Source organism: Mirounga leonina, unplaced genomic scaffold, assembly GCF_011800145.1.
Source record: "Mirounga leonina isolate KUSES-001 unplaced genomic scaffold, KU_Mleo_1.0 Mir_129, whole genome shotgun sequence".
NCBI classification, from domain to species: Eukaryota; Metazoa; Chordata; class Mammalia; order Carnivora; family Phocidae; genus Mirounga; species Mirounga leonina.
In genome coordinates this window covers 50,172,535-50,187,884 of record NW_023270323.1, presented here as the reverse complement: position 1 = coordinate 50,187,884, position 15,350 = coordinate 50,172,535, and the positions used below count along the sequence as shown (strand labels likewise).

The window sequence follows — 15,350 nt, the reverse complement described above, 5'->3', positions numbered from 1 at the left end:
GAAGCACAGAGGAAACCTAGACACCAGTCTGGGAGTTCCCTAAGAAATTACATGCTGTGTGCTCCCCACCCCAGCAGGTGTACCTGACCTTTGATGGCACTCGTGAGAGATCAGAGTTTGATTTTCTTTCAAAGTTTCACATCTTTCTGGAGCTTGAAATGTCTTACAGAGTTTTTTTGTTTGTTTGTTTTTATTGTTTTTTTTTAATTTCATGATACACTCCATCTGAACCATGCTTAATTTTGTTCTGGTTAAATTTTATTTTCTTTGAAGGTGTTTCTCAGAATTTTGCAGCATCCTTAGAGATAATTAAAAACAGTCCATTTACAAAACCAGGTGGCCACCTCTGAGAGCTCCTGAGTGGATAGAGTGTTGTCTGGGCGTCCCATAGCTGGTGGGGTGTGACAGCTTGGGACTTGGGAGAGAGGTGTTGAGTGTGCTTGCTTTTCTTCATAGACAGATTGTCTCTTCTTCCTGCCCGTCATCGCTGCCAAATGATTCATACACAAGGTGTTCAGGAACATTTAGGTTGCTGTGCTATTAAAAAAAAAATGTTGATTATCTTAATGCACATATGTGCTCAGCAGCTTTATCTCAGTAGATCATTTTTCCTGGGGTGGTTTAAATAGACCAAGCTGCTTCTATCTGATGCCTTTGCACAAGCCTAAGGGATTCTAATTTGATTGCTTTTCTTTATGTAGGGTAGTAAAGCCAGAGGCCTCCAGGAACACTCCTCCAGTCTGGATCTGGACAGCTCCATGTCTAGCACTTTAAGTAACACGAGCAAAGTAAGCACATCTCCCTTTCTGTGACACCCTGAAGAAATCAGCAAATGGGTCATGCTCATCTGCTACCTGCAGAGCCTACAAAAGGATCCCAGGAAGCCCCCTATCTTTCATCATGAAAAGTTTGGTGCCTGAGACTTCTGGGTGCAGGAGGAGGGCTGGTCTTGCAATTCTGTAACTTAAAAGTTTCACATAACAAAGCAGATGGCCATTACATAAGCAAAGAAGCAAGATGACACTTTTAGATCACTGAGAGGTAATTTATCACAAAGCAACCAGTGGACTTCTTGCCCAATATTAACAATAATTGAAATTGGGAAAACTTGGGTTTTGTGAATTCCGTGAAGTTTACAGCTTGAATACTTTTACCCTTTGGCTGGCTCTACGATTGTAATTAAATATATTACTATTCTTATAAATTAGACAACTAAGCTTCACTCCTTGGGTCTGTCCCCAAGCACAGCTTCGTGATAATGAGCAAGCCAGTGGTTCTCTTTGGTAACAAACCTGTGTCCGTGTCCTTGTTTTAGTTTCTTGCTTTCTAGACATTTAGGCAGCTTCAGCTCTTTTTAACCACCAGAAAGTGAACTTGGGGTTTTCGTTAGGCAGGCCAGCTTTCCTTCTGCCACCAGAGCTCCTTCAGACTCTCGAGCGACGGAAGCTCTGTGGAGCCAGCCCCTGACCACACAGCTCTCAAGTTCTGAGTTTGCTCCCGGGCACGTGGCTTCCAGAGCTTTTAGACCATAGCCAACAGTAAGAAACGCATTTAATGTTGTGAAACGATTCACAAACACATACGTACACGCTCGCATCCAGAATTAAGATCGCATAAAACAGTATTTACTGTAAACAATCTGTGACACGTACTGTTCTCTTTGGATCTTTTTTATTTTAAAAATGTTCATGGCCAACAAATTGATAGTACCACCTGCCATCCACCGCTTGAGAAACACTGACTCGGGAGGGTGCTGCTCAAGTTCTCAGGTGTACCTTTAATGCGGTTCCGGCAGAAAGACAGATACTGGTTCAGTGGGCCTGGGGTGGGCCTGAAATGCCGCATCTCTGACAAGCTCCAAGGTGGTGTTGATGCTCCCGGTTTGCGGACTCTCTCTCGGGAGCAAGGCCCTAGACACCAGTCCTCAGAATATGATTTTCTGAGTTAAAATCTGGTGGGACGGAGCATCATCTGACCTCCATCAACTACATACCGGTTCTACACCACAGTTTACTTCACATTGGGAAACAGTTTATGGTGTATCTGCAATATACAGATGAATGGGACAGAGCCCTTGGGAACTTAACTGGGAGGCGACAGATACTCAACACCAGCATCAGAGTATGGAAGGAGCCCTGAGAGTTAGACTAAGAGATGGTGGTAACTTCGCCATCCCAAGAGCAAGGGGAAGGGAAGTTATTTTGGACCAGTGGAACCAGAGAAAGCGTGGGAATGGGGGAAGTGGTGCCTTTGAATTAAATTTTAAAGGATAGGCATTGCGCTTGGGGAAGTGGACAGGGAAGAGACTTCTCAGACCACTGCAAATAAAGATACTGTGAAGAGGCTCATGTCACTCAAGTGACTTTTCCAGAAAATCTTATCGCTTGTTTATATTCTTCTCCAAAGCACAGATCTAAAATATATATGAAGCTTGAATTTCTAGGGTAATCTTAAGAGAAATACAACTTTCAGAAGCCACCTGCTTGTATTGTGGGGGGGGGGGTATCTTTATGTGTACTTCTTTACGTCTTTTTTTAACCTGAGATTGAGAAACTGTTGTAAAAATAAGCTATTTTATGTAACTGGATCTCTACCAGTAAATTGATCATCTACTTGTTGAGGAACATCCGAGTAGCCCTTTTAGGTGTAAGATTAAGCTAAGGATTAGCTCCTTCATGTAATTTGGAGGGAAGTTAATAAGAGTTGAGATGAACAGGCTTGCATAATGGAGAATGTTTGCTCTGATGTGTCATCTTAGACAAAATTTTAAATCCTTAAAAGGATCTTTGGAACTACAGAGTCTCGAAGAATGGAAAATTTCAGCTATGTTTAAAGGTAATTAATATTTTGTAGTATGTTGGGAATTAAGTTTTTCCTATCTAATTCCTACAAAATTAAATGTATATCTCTCCCCTCAATAAACATATTTTTAAAAATTAAAATCCTTAATATATCATCTGAAAGGCACACAACCGTATATCAAATGAAGAGATAGAATTTAGATTCTTCAGTCTATCATTAGATGCATTCATTTCATTTTACTCTTTCTATGTTTATCTCTTCTAGCAGTTTCAGCAGGGGCAAACTGATATGCCCCCCCTTATTTTATGTTCTTCGGTAGGAGAAGAATATATTAGCCACCAACCATGTCCTGGGTGCAGTGCAAAGCATAGGATTGCCTGAGTAGTAGTTCATGTCTTTGAAAAAGCATGTATCTCGAAAGACTATGGTATTAAAGTATTGTCATGATTTCTCAACAAATGTTGGGGTTACCTACTTAGTAGCTTCATTGAGTACCTGATACAGTAACTTATATTTGTATAACATTTTACAGTGCACTTTCACTTGGATTACCTTGCCTAATTCTTGAAACCCACTGAGAAATTTTCTCTCTACCCTTTTACAGATGAGAAAATTGGGGTACAGAAAGAAGTTAAATAATTGGCCGCGAGTTCTGGCATAAGTGCCTAAAGAGAGATTCTTCATATTCGAAGAATAATACAGGATATAGTTTTTAACCTCAGGATCCCCAAGTTAAATTTCAACATTAGATCAAAATCAGAGAGCCTTAACAATGTGGGTAGAACGTGTATGAACACACTTGGCAGAGATAAAGAACGTCTTGGTTTGCGTAAACAGTGCAGACAAGTTCTACGAGTTAAAAGCACAGTAGAGTCTTTTACAGGGAGAAGGGGCTATTGACGGCTTCGCTTACAACAGCTACGGCCTTCCCCTTGGATTTGGGCAGGTTTCCCCATCTGTCCAGCAGCCTAGCATTTGGTCTCTGATAAGCAGGGCCTTATCGGGCCTTCGTTCCCTTACATTCTCGGTGGCCTCTAGATGGCATTATAACCAGATGGGCTCCTGTGTCCAAATGTTTTCCTGCCCCTGGGAGGAGATTGCCCGTGATACGCCTGACCTGCTGTCCGTCTGCCGTCAGGAGCCGTCCGTGTGTGAGAAAGAGGCCCTGCCCGCCTCCGAGAGCTCCTTCAGGCTCCTCGGCTCCTCGGATGACCTGTCCAGTGACCCGGAGAGCCAGCCCGCAGAAGAGCCTGCCCCACTGTCACCCCAGCAGAGCTTCCGCAGGCGCGCCAACACCCTGAGTCATTTCCCCGTGGAGTGCCTGGAGCCTCCGGAACCGGCTCAGGGGTCTCCGGGGGCCTCCCAAAGGAAACTTACGAGGTACCACTCAGTGAGCACAGAGACGCCTCATGACCGGAAGTAAGATTTGTTTAAAAATGTGAATTTGTTGTGTAACTAGCTGGGGCGTATCTGTCGTTAACCCAGAATGTGCAGCCCAGCTGTGCTTACTGGGTGACGGAGACTTGAGTCAGGTTCTACTGTGGGCTTAAAAGCTAACACTTGAAGGTGTGTCCGGTTCCTCCCGCGGCAACTCTGTAGATGTAAGAGGCTTGCTGCTTGTTCAAGTAGCAAGTACGAGTCTCAGGAGGAAGCAGCTGAGACGGAGCAGAAATGGCCCTCGAAGTGGGTAGTAGTCACTGCTCACGCAGGGTGCGAGGCAGGGCTCCTGGAACCTAGCTGCCGGCTTTGGGGACAGGTGGCAGGGGGGCGAGCTGGGGAGTCCTCGTTTGCAAACCCGGGATCCTTCTCTGGTGGCACGGAGATGCGGCGTCCGTCCCAGGCGGGGCACGAGCGGCGACGTTGCCGCGTCTGCTGCCTGTGCGGCCCAGGGTCCGGGGCTGGCTCGGTCCTGGCCCGGTTGTGACCTGGGCACACCTGCTTAGCTTCTGTGTGTGACCAAACTGGAATGGATGTCCTTCCGTGTGCGTATTCTAGAGTCTGCTAACCGGATCTGCTCACTTTGAATAACTGGGCTCGAATGAGCGGTTGGAATTTCCTGGTTCTAGAGATGGGTAAGCAGCAGCGGAGCAGAAGGTCTCCGGGCCCCTTCCAGGGTCCCTTGGCAATTAATTTGACCCTAAGCAGTCACAGAGTTATCCTTAAAAATAACTTGAAAAATCTTTTAAAACCCCTCACCTATAAACGTGAATAAATGTGTAGAGTTGCTGCCCTCCTGGGACTGACGTGCGTCGGGCGTGGGGGTCACGCACGGATCAGGCACAGTCTGTACGGAGGCGTTTGACAGGTTTTGAGTGAAGAAATGAAACTATTTGAAAGGTGTAGCAGAGCCTCTCCGCTTTGTTTCCTGTCAGCCATTGAAAAGGATTATGGCTTTCAAAAATTCGGCTGTGTAACTATGATCCCAAAGCAGGACGCACGCCAGAAGCTAGTATTTAATATGTGACGTCTTAGAGACAACAGTTCAAGGGTTTATGGGGCTCTTGCCGGTTTATGGCTTCTCTCTCCCCTCTCTGCCATGTCCCCAGTGATTGTGGACGCATTCCTGTCTAGAGATGCCCAGTTCTCTTGCTAGGCCTGCAGTTTCACACAAGCAGACGTGGTAGGAAAGGGGTACCCCTGACAGTACGTTTCCCCTCTCGCCAAGAATGCAGCTTCCTAATGGATCTTGCTGGACAGGGGAGGGCAGGGGAGGGTGGAGAGATGCCCGCCTCCCTCCCTCCGTAGCATACCTGTGTTGCTTTCTGCTCCCTTATGAACCTCTTTCCTCATTTATGCACAAGAAGTGAGACCTTGAATTCCAGGCAGGTTATTGTTCATTTTAAAGAGACGTGTATTTTAAAAACTATGGAGTTTGTTTTGCTTTCCTTTTTTTGCATTTAAGTAAAAAACAAAAAAAAATTGCTGCCAGTTTCTGAAAAGGGAAGGGAGGAAAAAGCACTATTGGGTTCGTACATGTGTGAGAAATGATCAAGAATGACTTTTCACAGTACTCTTTTTTTTTTTTTTTTTTTAACTGAAAACTACCTTTGTCAAAGAGACAGTGGATACAGAAGAGAAGTGAAGAGCAGTCCTCTGACTGTGACAGCTGGTGTTTAAATAAGCGGATGGCGGCAGCCTAGCCTGTTCCCTCCGCGCCCCCCTTCAGCTCCCCCCTGGGCTCCCCCCCTTCCCGCTAATCGCCCTGCCTTCTCTCTAATTGCTGTTTAGTGTGAATCATCCACCTGTGGGCGAGTCTAAAAGTTGCTCAGGTCAGTCTTCAGCTCCTGCTCTTCCACCTCGTCTTAACCCCTCCGCCTCCTCGCCAAATTTTTTTAAGTACCTAAAGCATAGCTCAAGTGGAGAACAAAGTGGGAATGCTGTGCCGAAGAGGTGAGCACACTCACGCGGCAAGTTCAGTGTCGTTTGTCTTCCCGGGAAGTTTGCACAGAGAGGTGGTGCTGCATGGCGGGAGAGAACCCAGGGCCACCGCTTGTGTGTGTGTGTGTGTTCTTGTCTGGTTTTGATTGTATTATTTTCAGTCTATCATCTGAACTGACTTAATTCACTATTGATTAATTACTGTTGCTGTTGCCAGGTCTTCATGTCAAGCCATTTCTTACATACTTATTTTCCAATATCTCTGCCCAGGATACACACACACACACAGTTTAACAAGAACTGTGTTTGATCATATACGCTGTGGTTTGTGCCAAATCAGAAATGTCCGCATGAATTTAGGAAAATTATTTTTTTCCAGTTTGAAAGGAAAAGTCATTTTGGAAGATGGACTGACTTTTTTGTTATGTTTTTATTTTATTCTGGTGAGACTGCTTAACATGAGCTCTACACCCTTAACACGTTGTTAAAGCGCACAGCACAGTATGGCTAACAACGGGCACTGGGTTGTACAGTGGGTGTCTAGAGCTTGTTATGTTGCGTAACTGAATGGACTGATGTGTTTGAATTAATTCACTGATTCCATTCATTTAAAATAGAATTTTATTGACTACAGATATTAAATCTCATTTGTAAACTTTTTAATTTCTTACCGGGTTTAATTTTCTTAGCATGAGAACTAAAGTGTTTACTTTAAAGCTTATATTTTATACTTTTTGTGTTTGTATTTCTTTATCCTAAACTCTCTTCTCAAACTCTCAGCGTCTCCTACCGTAATGCCCTGCGGAAAAAACTTCATTCTTCTTCCTCTGTGCCAAATTTTCTAAAATTTCTGGCTCCTGTAGATGAAAATAACACCTCTGACTTTATGAACACGAAAAGGTAGGGTTTAATTTAGATTTATCAAGCCTGGGTAGAAGTGTCGAATTACTGATATATACAGGGATTTTTCAGCTATTTTTTTGACACTCAAAAGATCATTTTAGCTGAATCGGTTGTGTCTTCTTTCTTATACTTTCCTACTGAACGTCACTTAAAGAAAGAGTGCTCTTGTTCTCCGGTTTTGACCAGGAGTAGTTTATTAATGTGTTGTTTGCAGAGGATCCAAGAAAGTCTTAACTGGTTCTCTAAGTGATAGCAGTGTTTCTGAGAGTGAGCATGTGGCTCTGTAAATAAGTCCAGGTGTCTGACCTGTGAGGCAGGGTGATTCCTTAGTTGCGGTGTGTACGCGGGTGTAAATTACAAGGGCTTCCCCAAGTTGTCCTGCGAATAGGAAGAAAAATCACTGATGAGACAGTATTTACGATATGTGTTAGTAAATATACTTTGTTTTGTAGTTTAAAAACGATAGATGTTAACATAGTTGTCATCAAGTGACTGGGTAATTATTGCCTCGATGGTTCTTTGTAATCTTTCTTCATTTTTGCGGCTGTCTGGCGATGCAGACCTATGCGGAGAAAATCTTCCCACGCACGGATGAGGGGAGATGGTGCCCTGGTGCCAGTGCCCCCTTTAGAGACAGTTTCTCTTTTCTGAAGTGTGCCAAGAAAGGCCCAACTGGAAGCTAGTGGCCTGTGGAGCGTATTTCTTAACGTCTTTTATAATGGACATAAATTAAGGGCATGCAGTCTTGTGCTTTTCATGAAAGGCAGCCTGTAAGAAAACAGTCCCTTAGGAATGTTGACCCACTGCGGGCTTGATTCAGCTTGCATGATTATCTAATTATGTTTTCTTATACAAAGATAATTTATAATGTAGTGTTTTGTTTAAAAACAAAGAGTCAAGCTAAAATACCTGATTATATCTCCCCATCAGTCATCAATCAGTCATTTTGTGCTTCCAGGGACTTTGACTCCAAAGCTAACCACCTTGGCGACGCCAGCAGGACCCCCGTGAAGACACGGAGACACTCGTGGAGGCAGCAGATATTCCTCCGAGTGGCAACCCCACAGAAAGTGTGCGACTCTCCCAGCAGATATGAAGGTACCGTACACCCCGGAAGTGACCTGTGAGATTCTGGCATGAGTAACAGCAGTGCATTAGGTGAAGGAAAAGACGAAATGAGATTTCAAGTCAAATCACCCCCCGATTTTAAAGCTCCCTAGGTAAGAAGCTCAAATGACCATGCCTATTGCTATTTCCAGAGAGATCCTCAAATTCCACGTGTAAGAGAACTCAGCAGCTTGCAGCACCTCGGGTGAAAAATGGCCCCTCTGCCGAGCTGTTGTGACCGCTCACCCACCGTGTGTGGGAATGTGGAGGGGCTCCTTCTGTTCCCACTGCGTTCCCAAGCTTGTCTACCTCCCCCCTGCGACTGGACTGTAGGTTGACACTCTGCCTCAGTGCAGCGGGCTTGTGGCGGTGCTCCCTGGTCCCAGCGCTCTGGTTACACCCGCCACGTCCCCTGCCTCGTCAGCTGCTATCCCTCGGTGTGGGGTCACAGGAGGACCATCTGGTGCCCTCGCAGCCTGCTTGTGTCTCCCAGATACAGAGTATGCTCAAGTCTGTCTTTGGGCCTTCCTATGTGGAGTCACAGTGTAAAAAACAAGTTTAAATGCAGTTCTAAACTTAAGATTTGTCTCTGCCCAGTAATAGCCTAAATTTTCAGCAGCAGGTATTTCTTTTCCCTAATGCTCTTTAATCAGAAAACTTTTTTTTTTTCTTTTAGAAAAGCAAAGCAGGGTGCCTGGGTGGCTCAGTCGGTTAAGCGTCTGCCTTTGGCTTGGGTCGTGATCCCAGGGTCCTGGGATCGAGTCCCGCATGGGGCTCCTTGCTCAGTGGGGAGTCTACTTCTCCCTCTACCCCTCCCCTCTGCTCGTGATCTCTCTCTGTCATACACACACACACACACACACACACACACACTCTTTCTCTTTCAAATAAATAAATAAAATCTGAAGAAAAAGAGAAAGCAAAGCAACAGAGTGGACCTCTCAAAGATTGAGTTCCTCAGGTTGCATGTACTATGGATCCATTCTTGTCCCTCGACATACTTCCATGCATGTGTTAAGCAGCAGCCCAGGCTACCCCGAGAGTTTGCAGAGTAGGTTCGATGCGGCTGCCCTGGGTGGGGGACCCCTACGCCCTCCTCACGCTCCTCAACCTCTGCCCTTCTTTCCTGCTTCTCTCTCTTTCTCCCTCTCCTTTCCCCTCCCTCCCCCAGAGTTCTCTCTAATATTTAATTTAAAAAATGCCTCCTCTGCCAAATTAAACAAGAGCCTGGTTTGGGCTCAACTAGCTTTGTGATATAAATCCTATAACTGCACTTAACCTGAGTCGTAAAGTGGTTATAGTGAATGTTGGCTCTTCTTATCTCATGGAATTACATTAAATTATGATTGTGAAAGTACTTTGGAAACTTAAGACATGTCCAGTGTAAAGCAATACAGTTATTTTTGTTAACCATTATTGAGGTCGGAGCACTGGTGTTAAGCTTCCTGTACTGTTGTTTCCCAGCAGGAAGGAGCAAGTAAAGGAACGCTAGAAAGATTGGGCTTATAAATGCAGTGAGATCTTTTTTTTTTTTAAAGTCATTAAATTGAGTTATTTTAAGTGTGTATCAGTTTAGAATGTTTAGTTTTAAAGATTTCATTTTCATTTTTGTAGATTGTCTGGTAATGTCCAACAGCCAGATTGTGTGACTTCCTAAACTTCTAAGCCAAAGGGGTCTGCTGGGCTGGTGGCTGTTTGAAACACCAGGCTTGTAAAGTGCACAGCCTGGGAGGCTGTACCCCTTGGGGGAGCTCTGATGGCTGAGGAAGTGCAGTGAGCTCTGCAGGCCCCACCCAGGGCTGCTCTCTGCCTGAGTGGGGAAGTGTGGCGAGTGCCCAGATGGACACTGGTGTCTCCCAGTTGGTGTCTGAGGGACCGGAGTCAGAAGGTTGGTCGGTGCTGGCAAATGTTTGCCTCTCTGGAGGACCCCAAGATAAAATGGGCGAGTGGAGTGCACCATGGGCAGCACTCGAGAACGTGACCTTGTGTGGCCCAGCGGGTAGAAGCGCCGGGGTGTGTGTCCACCTTCTCTTTTTGGAGGCTTCTGTTTTTAGTTGGTTTAGTCTGGAAACACTGTAAGAAACGGATGTTTAACCCCAAGTTGCATTCTTATTTATGGTGTTTGCAGTTGACAGGGTTCCTTGGTGAATTCTGGGCTAGCCAACATTGTTGGGTGAAAGTTTGCCATGAATGAGTTGGGATGATGGATCGTTCTCCCAGAGGCCAGAGCGCTGAGCAGATCAGCCCCAGTACCCCGAAGCCTGGGTCGCGCAGTCTCTCGGGACCCGAGAACAGAGTGCTTGGTATTTCTCATCCCCCACCACTGGAAATGGTACTCAGGGGCCGGGGTCACTTGCTCGCATATTGATGGAAAGCACAGAGCTGGCCGCCTCGGTGTCGGAGGGCCTGGGGTGGCCATGAAGGTGAACCTAGGGAAGGAATTTAGAGCTCATTTAGGGACCTCTTCTGAAGGCTGGAGTCAGAGCGGCTGTCTTTAAATCCCAGCTTTTCCCCTTAGGAGCCGTGAACTGGAACAAGCTGTCAAAACTTCTCGCCCGTGGTAGAGGATTCATTATGCCTATTGCCACACTGATTGAGATAAGGAAGCATGATGTTTCTACTGACATTTTATTTAAAAGCTTTCAGAATTCATAGATTTGGAAAAAATGAGTGAGGCCAAGGTTTCCAGTGTAAAGTTACCTCCCATGGTGCAGAAAGGTCCCTCTGGGGTCTCTGGGCCCACTGCTGCTCCTGCCTCAGCCCCTCCATACGGGGCCGCCCTCCTGCGACCTGGAGCCCCTCATGGGAGCTGCTGAGCTCAGTGGCAGGAGCTTTGATTTCTCTTACTGCCCACGGGAGCCGGACGGGAGCCGGATGGCCAGAGCCAGATGGCCATGTCCCCCCTTCCCCTGCTGCAGTGGAGAGGCCAGCCTGCTGCGAGGGCTCTTTCTCCCAGGTCCTGGTGGCGCCCTGTTAGCAGGTAGGGCGGGTGGAGGAGAAGGGGAAGGGACTGGAGGAAGGCCCAGAAGCGGGGAGCTGAGCTGTGATTTGTGGCTGACATGACAGAACAGCAGTAACACCAGAAGTGGGGTTTCGAGGTTTCAGAATAGTGCCCAGTATTGCAGTGGCCGCATCTCACGGGCGTTGTGGAGACTGACGCGTGGTGATGTATGTCATGCATTTAAATGTGCAATGATAAGGGTCCCAAACTCAGAGCCCTGTGGCTGGGCATGTAGTAAGGGCTGTGGGTGACTGTGGGAAGCAGCCTGCCCCATTTTTGAACAGTTCTGAAGTTCCAATGAATTTCTTAGATTGAACCAAATCCTGCTCCCTGTCATATTCCATCCCTTGGTGCCTCTCTGGTCTGTGTCTGAAGCCACACAGACTCTACTTCTGCTTCCCGTTCTTCAGATGGTAGGAGGTCATGGAAACCACGGCTTCCTCTAAAGCTCCTCTCCGGCTGAACTGCCCTCGTTTCTTCGCCCTCCCGCGGGTTACTGCCGAGTCCCCTCCAGTCCAAGTCCTGTCCTCTGAGCACACACCGTCCCCAGCTGCAGGGCCCGGCACCCACGCAGCATTCCCGCCATCCTGGCCCTCTGGTATACCTCCTCCCTCCACTACTGTTTTCTTCATGTGGCCTCACCTTCATAATCTGTTTCTGCTTTGAGTCCTTAACTCACATTCCTGGCTCTTACTACAGCTTGTCCTTTGGGGCATTAACTGTTATTTAAAAATTAGATTGATTTCTAGGTGCCCTCGAAAAGGTTTTCTTTTTTAAAAACAAATAAACAAAAACCAAAGCTCTTTCCCCAAGCACCTTGTACCTGTGAAGTGCTAGAGCATCAGTTTGGCCAGTCCTTTTGGGATGGTTTTGAAGCTTGATACTGATGACCAGTACGTTGTAGAGAGCAGCGTCAAGTTGACGAGCCATGCCTCTGCCTTTAAGTACCGAACACAGCAGAGCTCCACACACACCGCTCCTGCCCTGCCCAGGCCATAATCCTCACGGATTCTTCAGGCCCCGGTTACTGAGCTGTGGGTTCTCCCCCTCTCCTGTGGGAAGGTGTCCCGAGAGAGCCCCGTGTAGCGCTAGCCGACGTCACAGTACATTGCCTACCTGTTCCCTCTGATGGCGGCTTCTACTGGGGTCCGTCCCTCCTGCCACACATGCCCTGAGGCCTTTGCATGGGCTCTTCTCTCTGCCTGGAATGCTATTCCCCTTAACCTCCTGATTAACCACCTCACCTGCCTCAGATCATTGCTTAAAGTCACCTTTCCAAGGAGGCCCCTCCTGGCCACTCTGTTTCAGATTGCACCCTCCCCTCCTACCACCAGACATTCCTTGTCTGCGTCTCCTGACTTTTCCCATAGCACTTACCTCCTTGTAACACGCTCTAGCATTTACTTACTCATGATCTCTGTCATCGGCTTCTCTAGTCCTTACAGGCTTGATGACTTTTAAAGGAAGGCAAGTAAATTGCTCAAACTTTTACAAACTTAGTATATGCTCATTAGTGATTTCTTAACTCCCCCTCTCTCTTCCTCCTCTATAGGAACATGTCCTTTATGCTCTTTATTTAGAATTAAATATTGTATGAATTTTGGGGTTATATTGTAGGTACTCTGTATGAGAGAGAGAGAATACAAGCATTTAGGACTCTGAATAGGTATAGTAATAATCACTTATGTTGTTATCTATGGCAGGTGCTCTGTAGGAGTTCTTGAATTCCCAGTCAGCCTTATTGGGAAGGTTGGCATTTTTATGACACCCATTTCACAGATGAGGGAATGGAGGCTTGGAATGGCTTAAATCCCTTTCCCCAGACTGCAGAGCTAGTGGACGACAGAGGCAGGCCTGGAGCTCACGGACCTGTGCCCGCGGGAGCCCGGCTGCCACCGGAGAGGCGTGGCATGGCCTCCCGCGTGAGCTTCCTCTCCAGAGCCCCTTCCCACAGGACGTTCCCTGCCGGCACCTGCCTGGGTCTTTATTCTGTCTGTCCACGGGTCTCCCTGTCAGCCAGGCAGCCCCCCCCCCGCCAGCCGTTTCTGAGTATTTTAATGTATGGACTTGCCTTCGGTCAGCCGTCTCCACCTCCACGTCCACATTGGGACTGGAGTGTGCAGCAGAGGGAGAGAGATTTCTCAGCATCATTCTGTGAATTTTCTTCTCCAAAATCAGGCATCCTCAGCCTCTGCCACTGTTTGCACCCTGTCTCGGGGCCACAGAGATACCACCTCCTTCCACTGTGCTCTGGGACCCCTTGGCCCCCCCACTGCAGCTGTGTGTTCCCCGCAGCTGGGACACCTCCAGATTCACAGACACGTGAAAGCCCCGAGGTTCCTGTTTTGGCCAGATGGTCCCCGGCAGGGCATGTGCTACTGGAGGCGCCTCGTGGCCTCGGTTCCTGCCTTGCCCCGGGGGCTGGGCCCGCAGGCAGCCCAGGCATCCACCACCGGTGGCCTCAGGGAGCTGCTCTCTGGCTGGGGCGTGGTGGATGGAAAAGTGTGCTTGCAGGGAACCCTGAATAGGGCCTTTTAAGTGTTTCAGATGCTCGGAGTGACTACTTGTGACCATTTGGTATTTTTCTTCTGGCAGCGCAAACTTCAGTTAAACAGACAGGAAACCTTTTGGCCTTTGTTCAAGCTGAAAAAGTGAGGCAGATACTCGTACCGTCCCACCGGTTTCATCCCACTTGGAAAATACTAATAAAACAAACCACCAGTCATTTAAAAACCATGGTGTTTGCATTGTGTTAAGGATATAGGTGGGGGAGAAATAGGATTTCCTGTAACTTTGGTGTCCTAATTTTTTTTAACAGAGGGGCTCAAACCTGGAGAGCAGGGGTTAGTGAGTAAGGAGCATGGCTCTAAGTATAGTGCGAGACAAAAATATGAAGGCTATGCGGACAGAGGTATCCAACAAAATCAGCCTGCTGTTTACTCAGGGGCACGTGACTTTCTATATACAAAATCTTGTGAAATAATTAAGCTGCAAGAATCTGAATTTTATGTTTTGGAGACCCATCTGAAGTAGGTAGGCAGTTAATTTCTATTTAGAAATTTACTCACATATGTCTGGTAAGACCAGCGCAAACATTCCCAAATCCCCAACTGTTTTATTTTTTTAATTCAACAGAGACCAGTTGGTTTCTTGTAGGAACTCCTGCTTGACTTTAGCAAAGTCTAGGAAGGCTTGTTCCCACTCTGCACTTCAGAGGGGCGGGGCAGGTGTATGCCAAGGCGTTGAAGGGAAACGAATAAGTAGGGAAATCACCAGTTGGTATATGGAGACTTGGCAAGGCAGATGTTTTTGCAATAAAACAAACAGGTAGATCATAAAATAGAATACAAAAAGTTGCCTGGCTGCTTAAATTTAAAACACAGGTCTTTAGTGATGCTTTAAGTTTGTCGTGATCACTTAGGGCTACCGCCCCAGAAGCCCAAGGAAAATGCATTCTCTCTCCTACGTGTTCTAGGTTCCTTGGGTGAGGAGTTTGTGAGATGCTGAGTATGTGAAAGGTCAGTGGAGTAAACTGTCAGCCCCATAGATGTGGTATCATGGGGGTGCCTTTCGGTCTGCCGCAGGGCGAAGCTGCTGAGGGTTGGGAGCTTAGGGCTGCGTATGTGGGGCATGGCTGAGCGCACACGTTCTGAGAGGGTGCCCATGCTGGAGTCTTGGTAGAGCCTTCTCATTTTCAGAGCCTTCCCACTATTGATCCCACCGTAGGCCCGTACTGAAGGTGGGGCCAGGGGAGGTGCTCTCCTCCTGCAGACGAAGACATGAATGCATCTGTACATTGGGTGGCCATGGTCTCGAATGTTCATGTCCTTAGGGTTCTCTGGAGAGCCTGTACAGAGGCAGGTTCTGGTCTGGTGGGTCCAGAGGGTCTCCCTTTCTAGCAGACTCCCCAGTGATGCTGATATTGCTCGTTCAATATGAGTAGCAAGGGCTTGAAACAAGCTACCAGGATAAATCCAGCCCAGACCTTCTGGACCCAGAATGGGACTCCTGTGTCTCTTTCTGATGCTACGCATCCCGGAGGGATAACCCAAGGAGTCACCCACGTGTCTCAGACCTCCAAGAAATCTGGGTCACCAGTGACGTTTTTTGAGGAGGGAGGTTAGTGCTTCCTAGAGAAGGAAAGAGTTTGGTGGGGGAA

General features: G+C 47.2%; 1 protein-coding gene across 8 annotated transcripts in view; it reads left to right on the top strand.

Moving 5' to 3' along the window:
• Positions 1 to 15,350, top strand: part of TBC1D1 (TBC1 domain family member 1) — a 229,469-nt gene that overhangs the window by 138,768 nt on the left and 75,351 nt on the right. For 5 of the 8 annotated variants that reach the window (XM_035005146.1, XM_035005148.1, XM_035005147.1 and 2 more), the window contains 5 exons: positions 702 to 788; positions 3,941 to 4,221; positions 6,031 to 6,192; positions 6,961 to 7,080; positions 8,042 to 8,181. In XM_035005146.1, coding sequence (XP_034861037.1) covers positions 702 to 788; positions 3,941 to 4,221; positions 6,031 to 6,192; positions 6,961 to 7,080; positions 8,042 to 8,181 — 790 coding nt within the window. The remainder of the gene's footprint in view (positions 1 to 701; positions 789 to 3,940; positions 4,222 to 6,030; positions 6,193 to 6,960; positions 7,081 to 8,041; positions 8,182 to 15,350) is intronic. The other 3 variants (XM_035005151.1, XM_035005152.1, XM_035005149.1) reach the window with 2 other exon arrangements.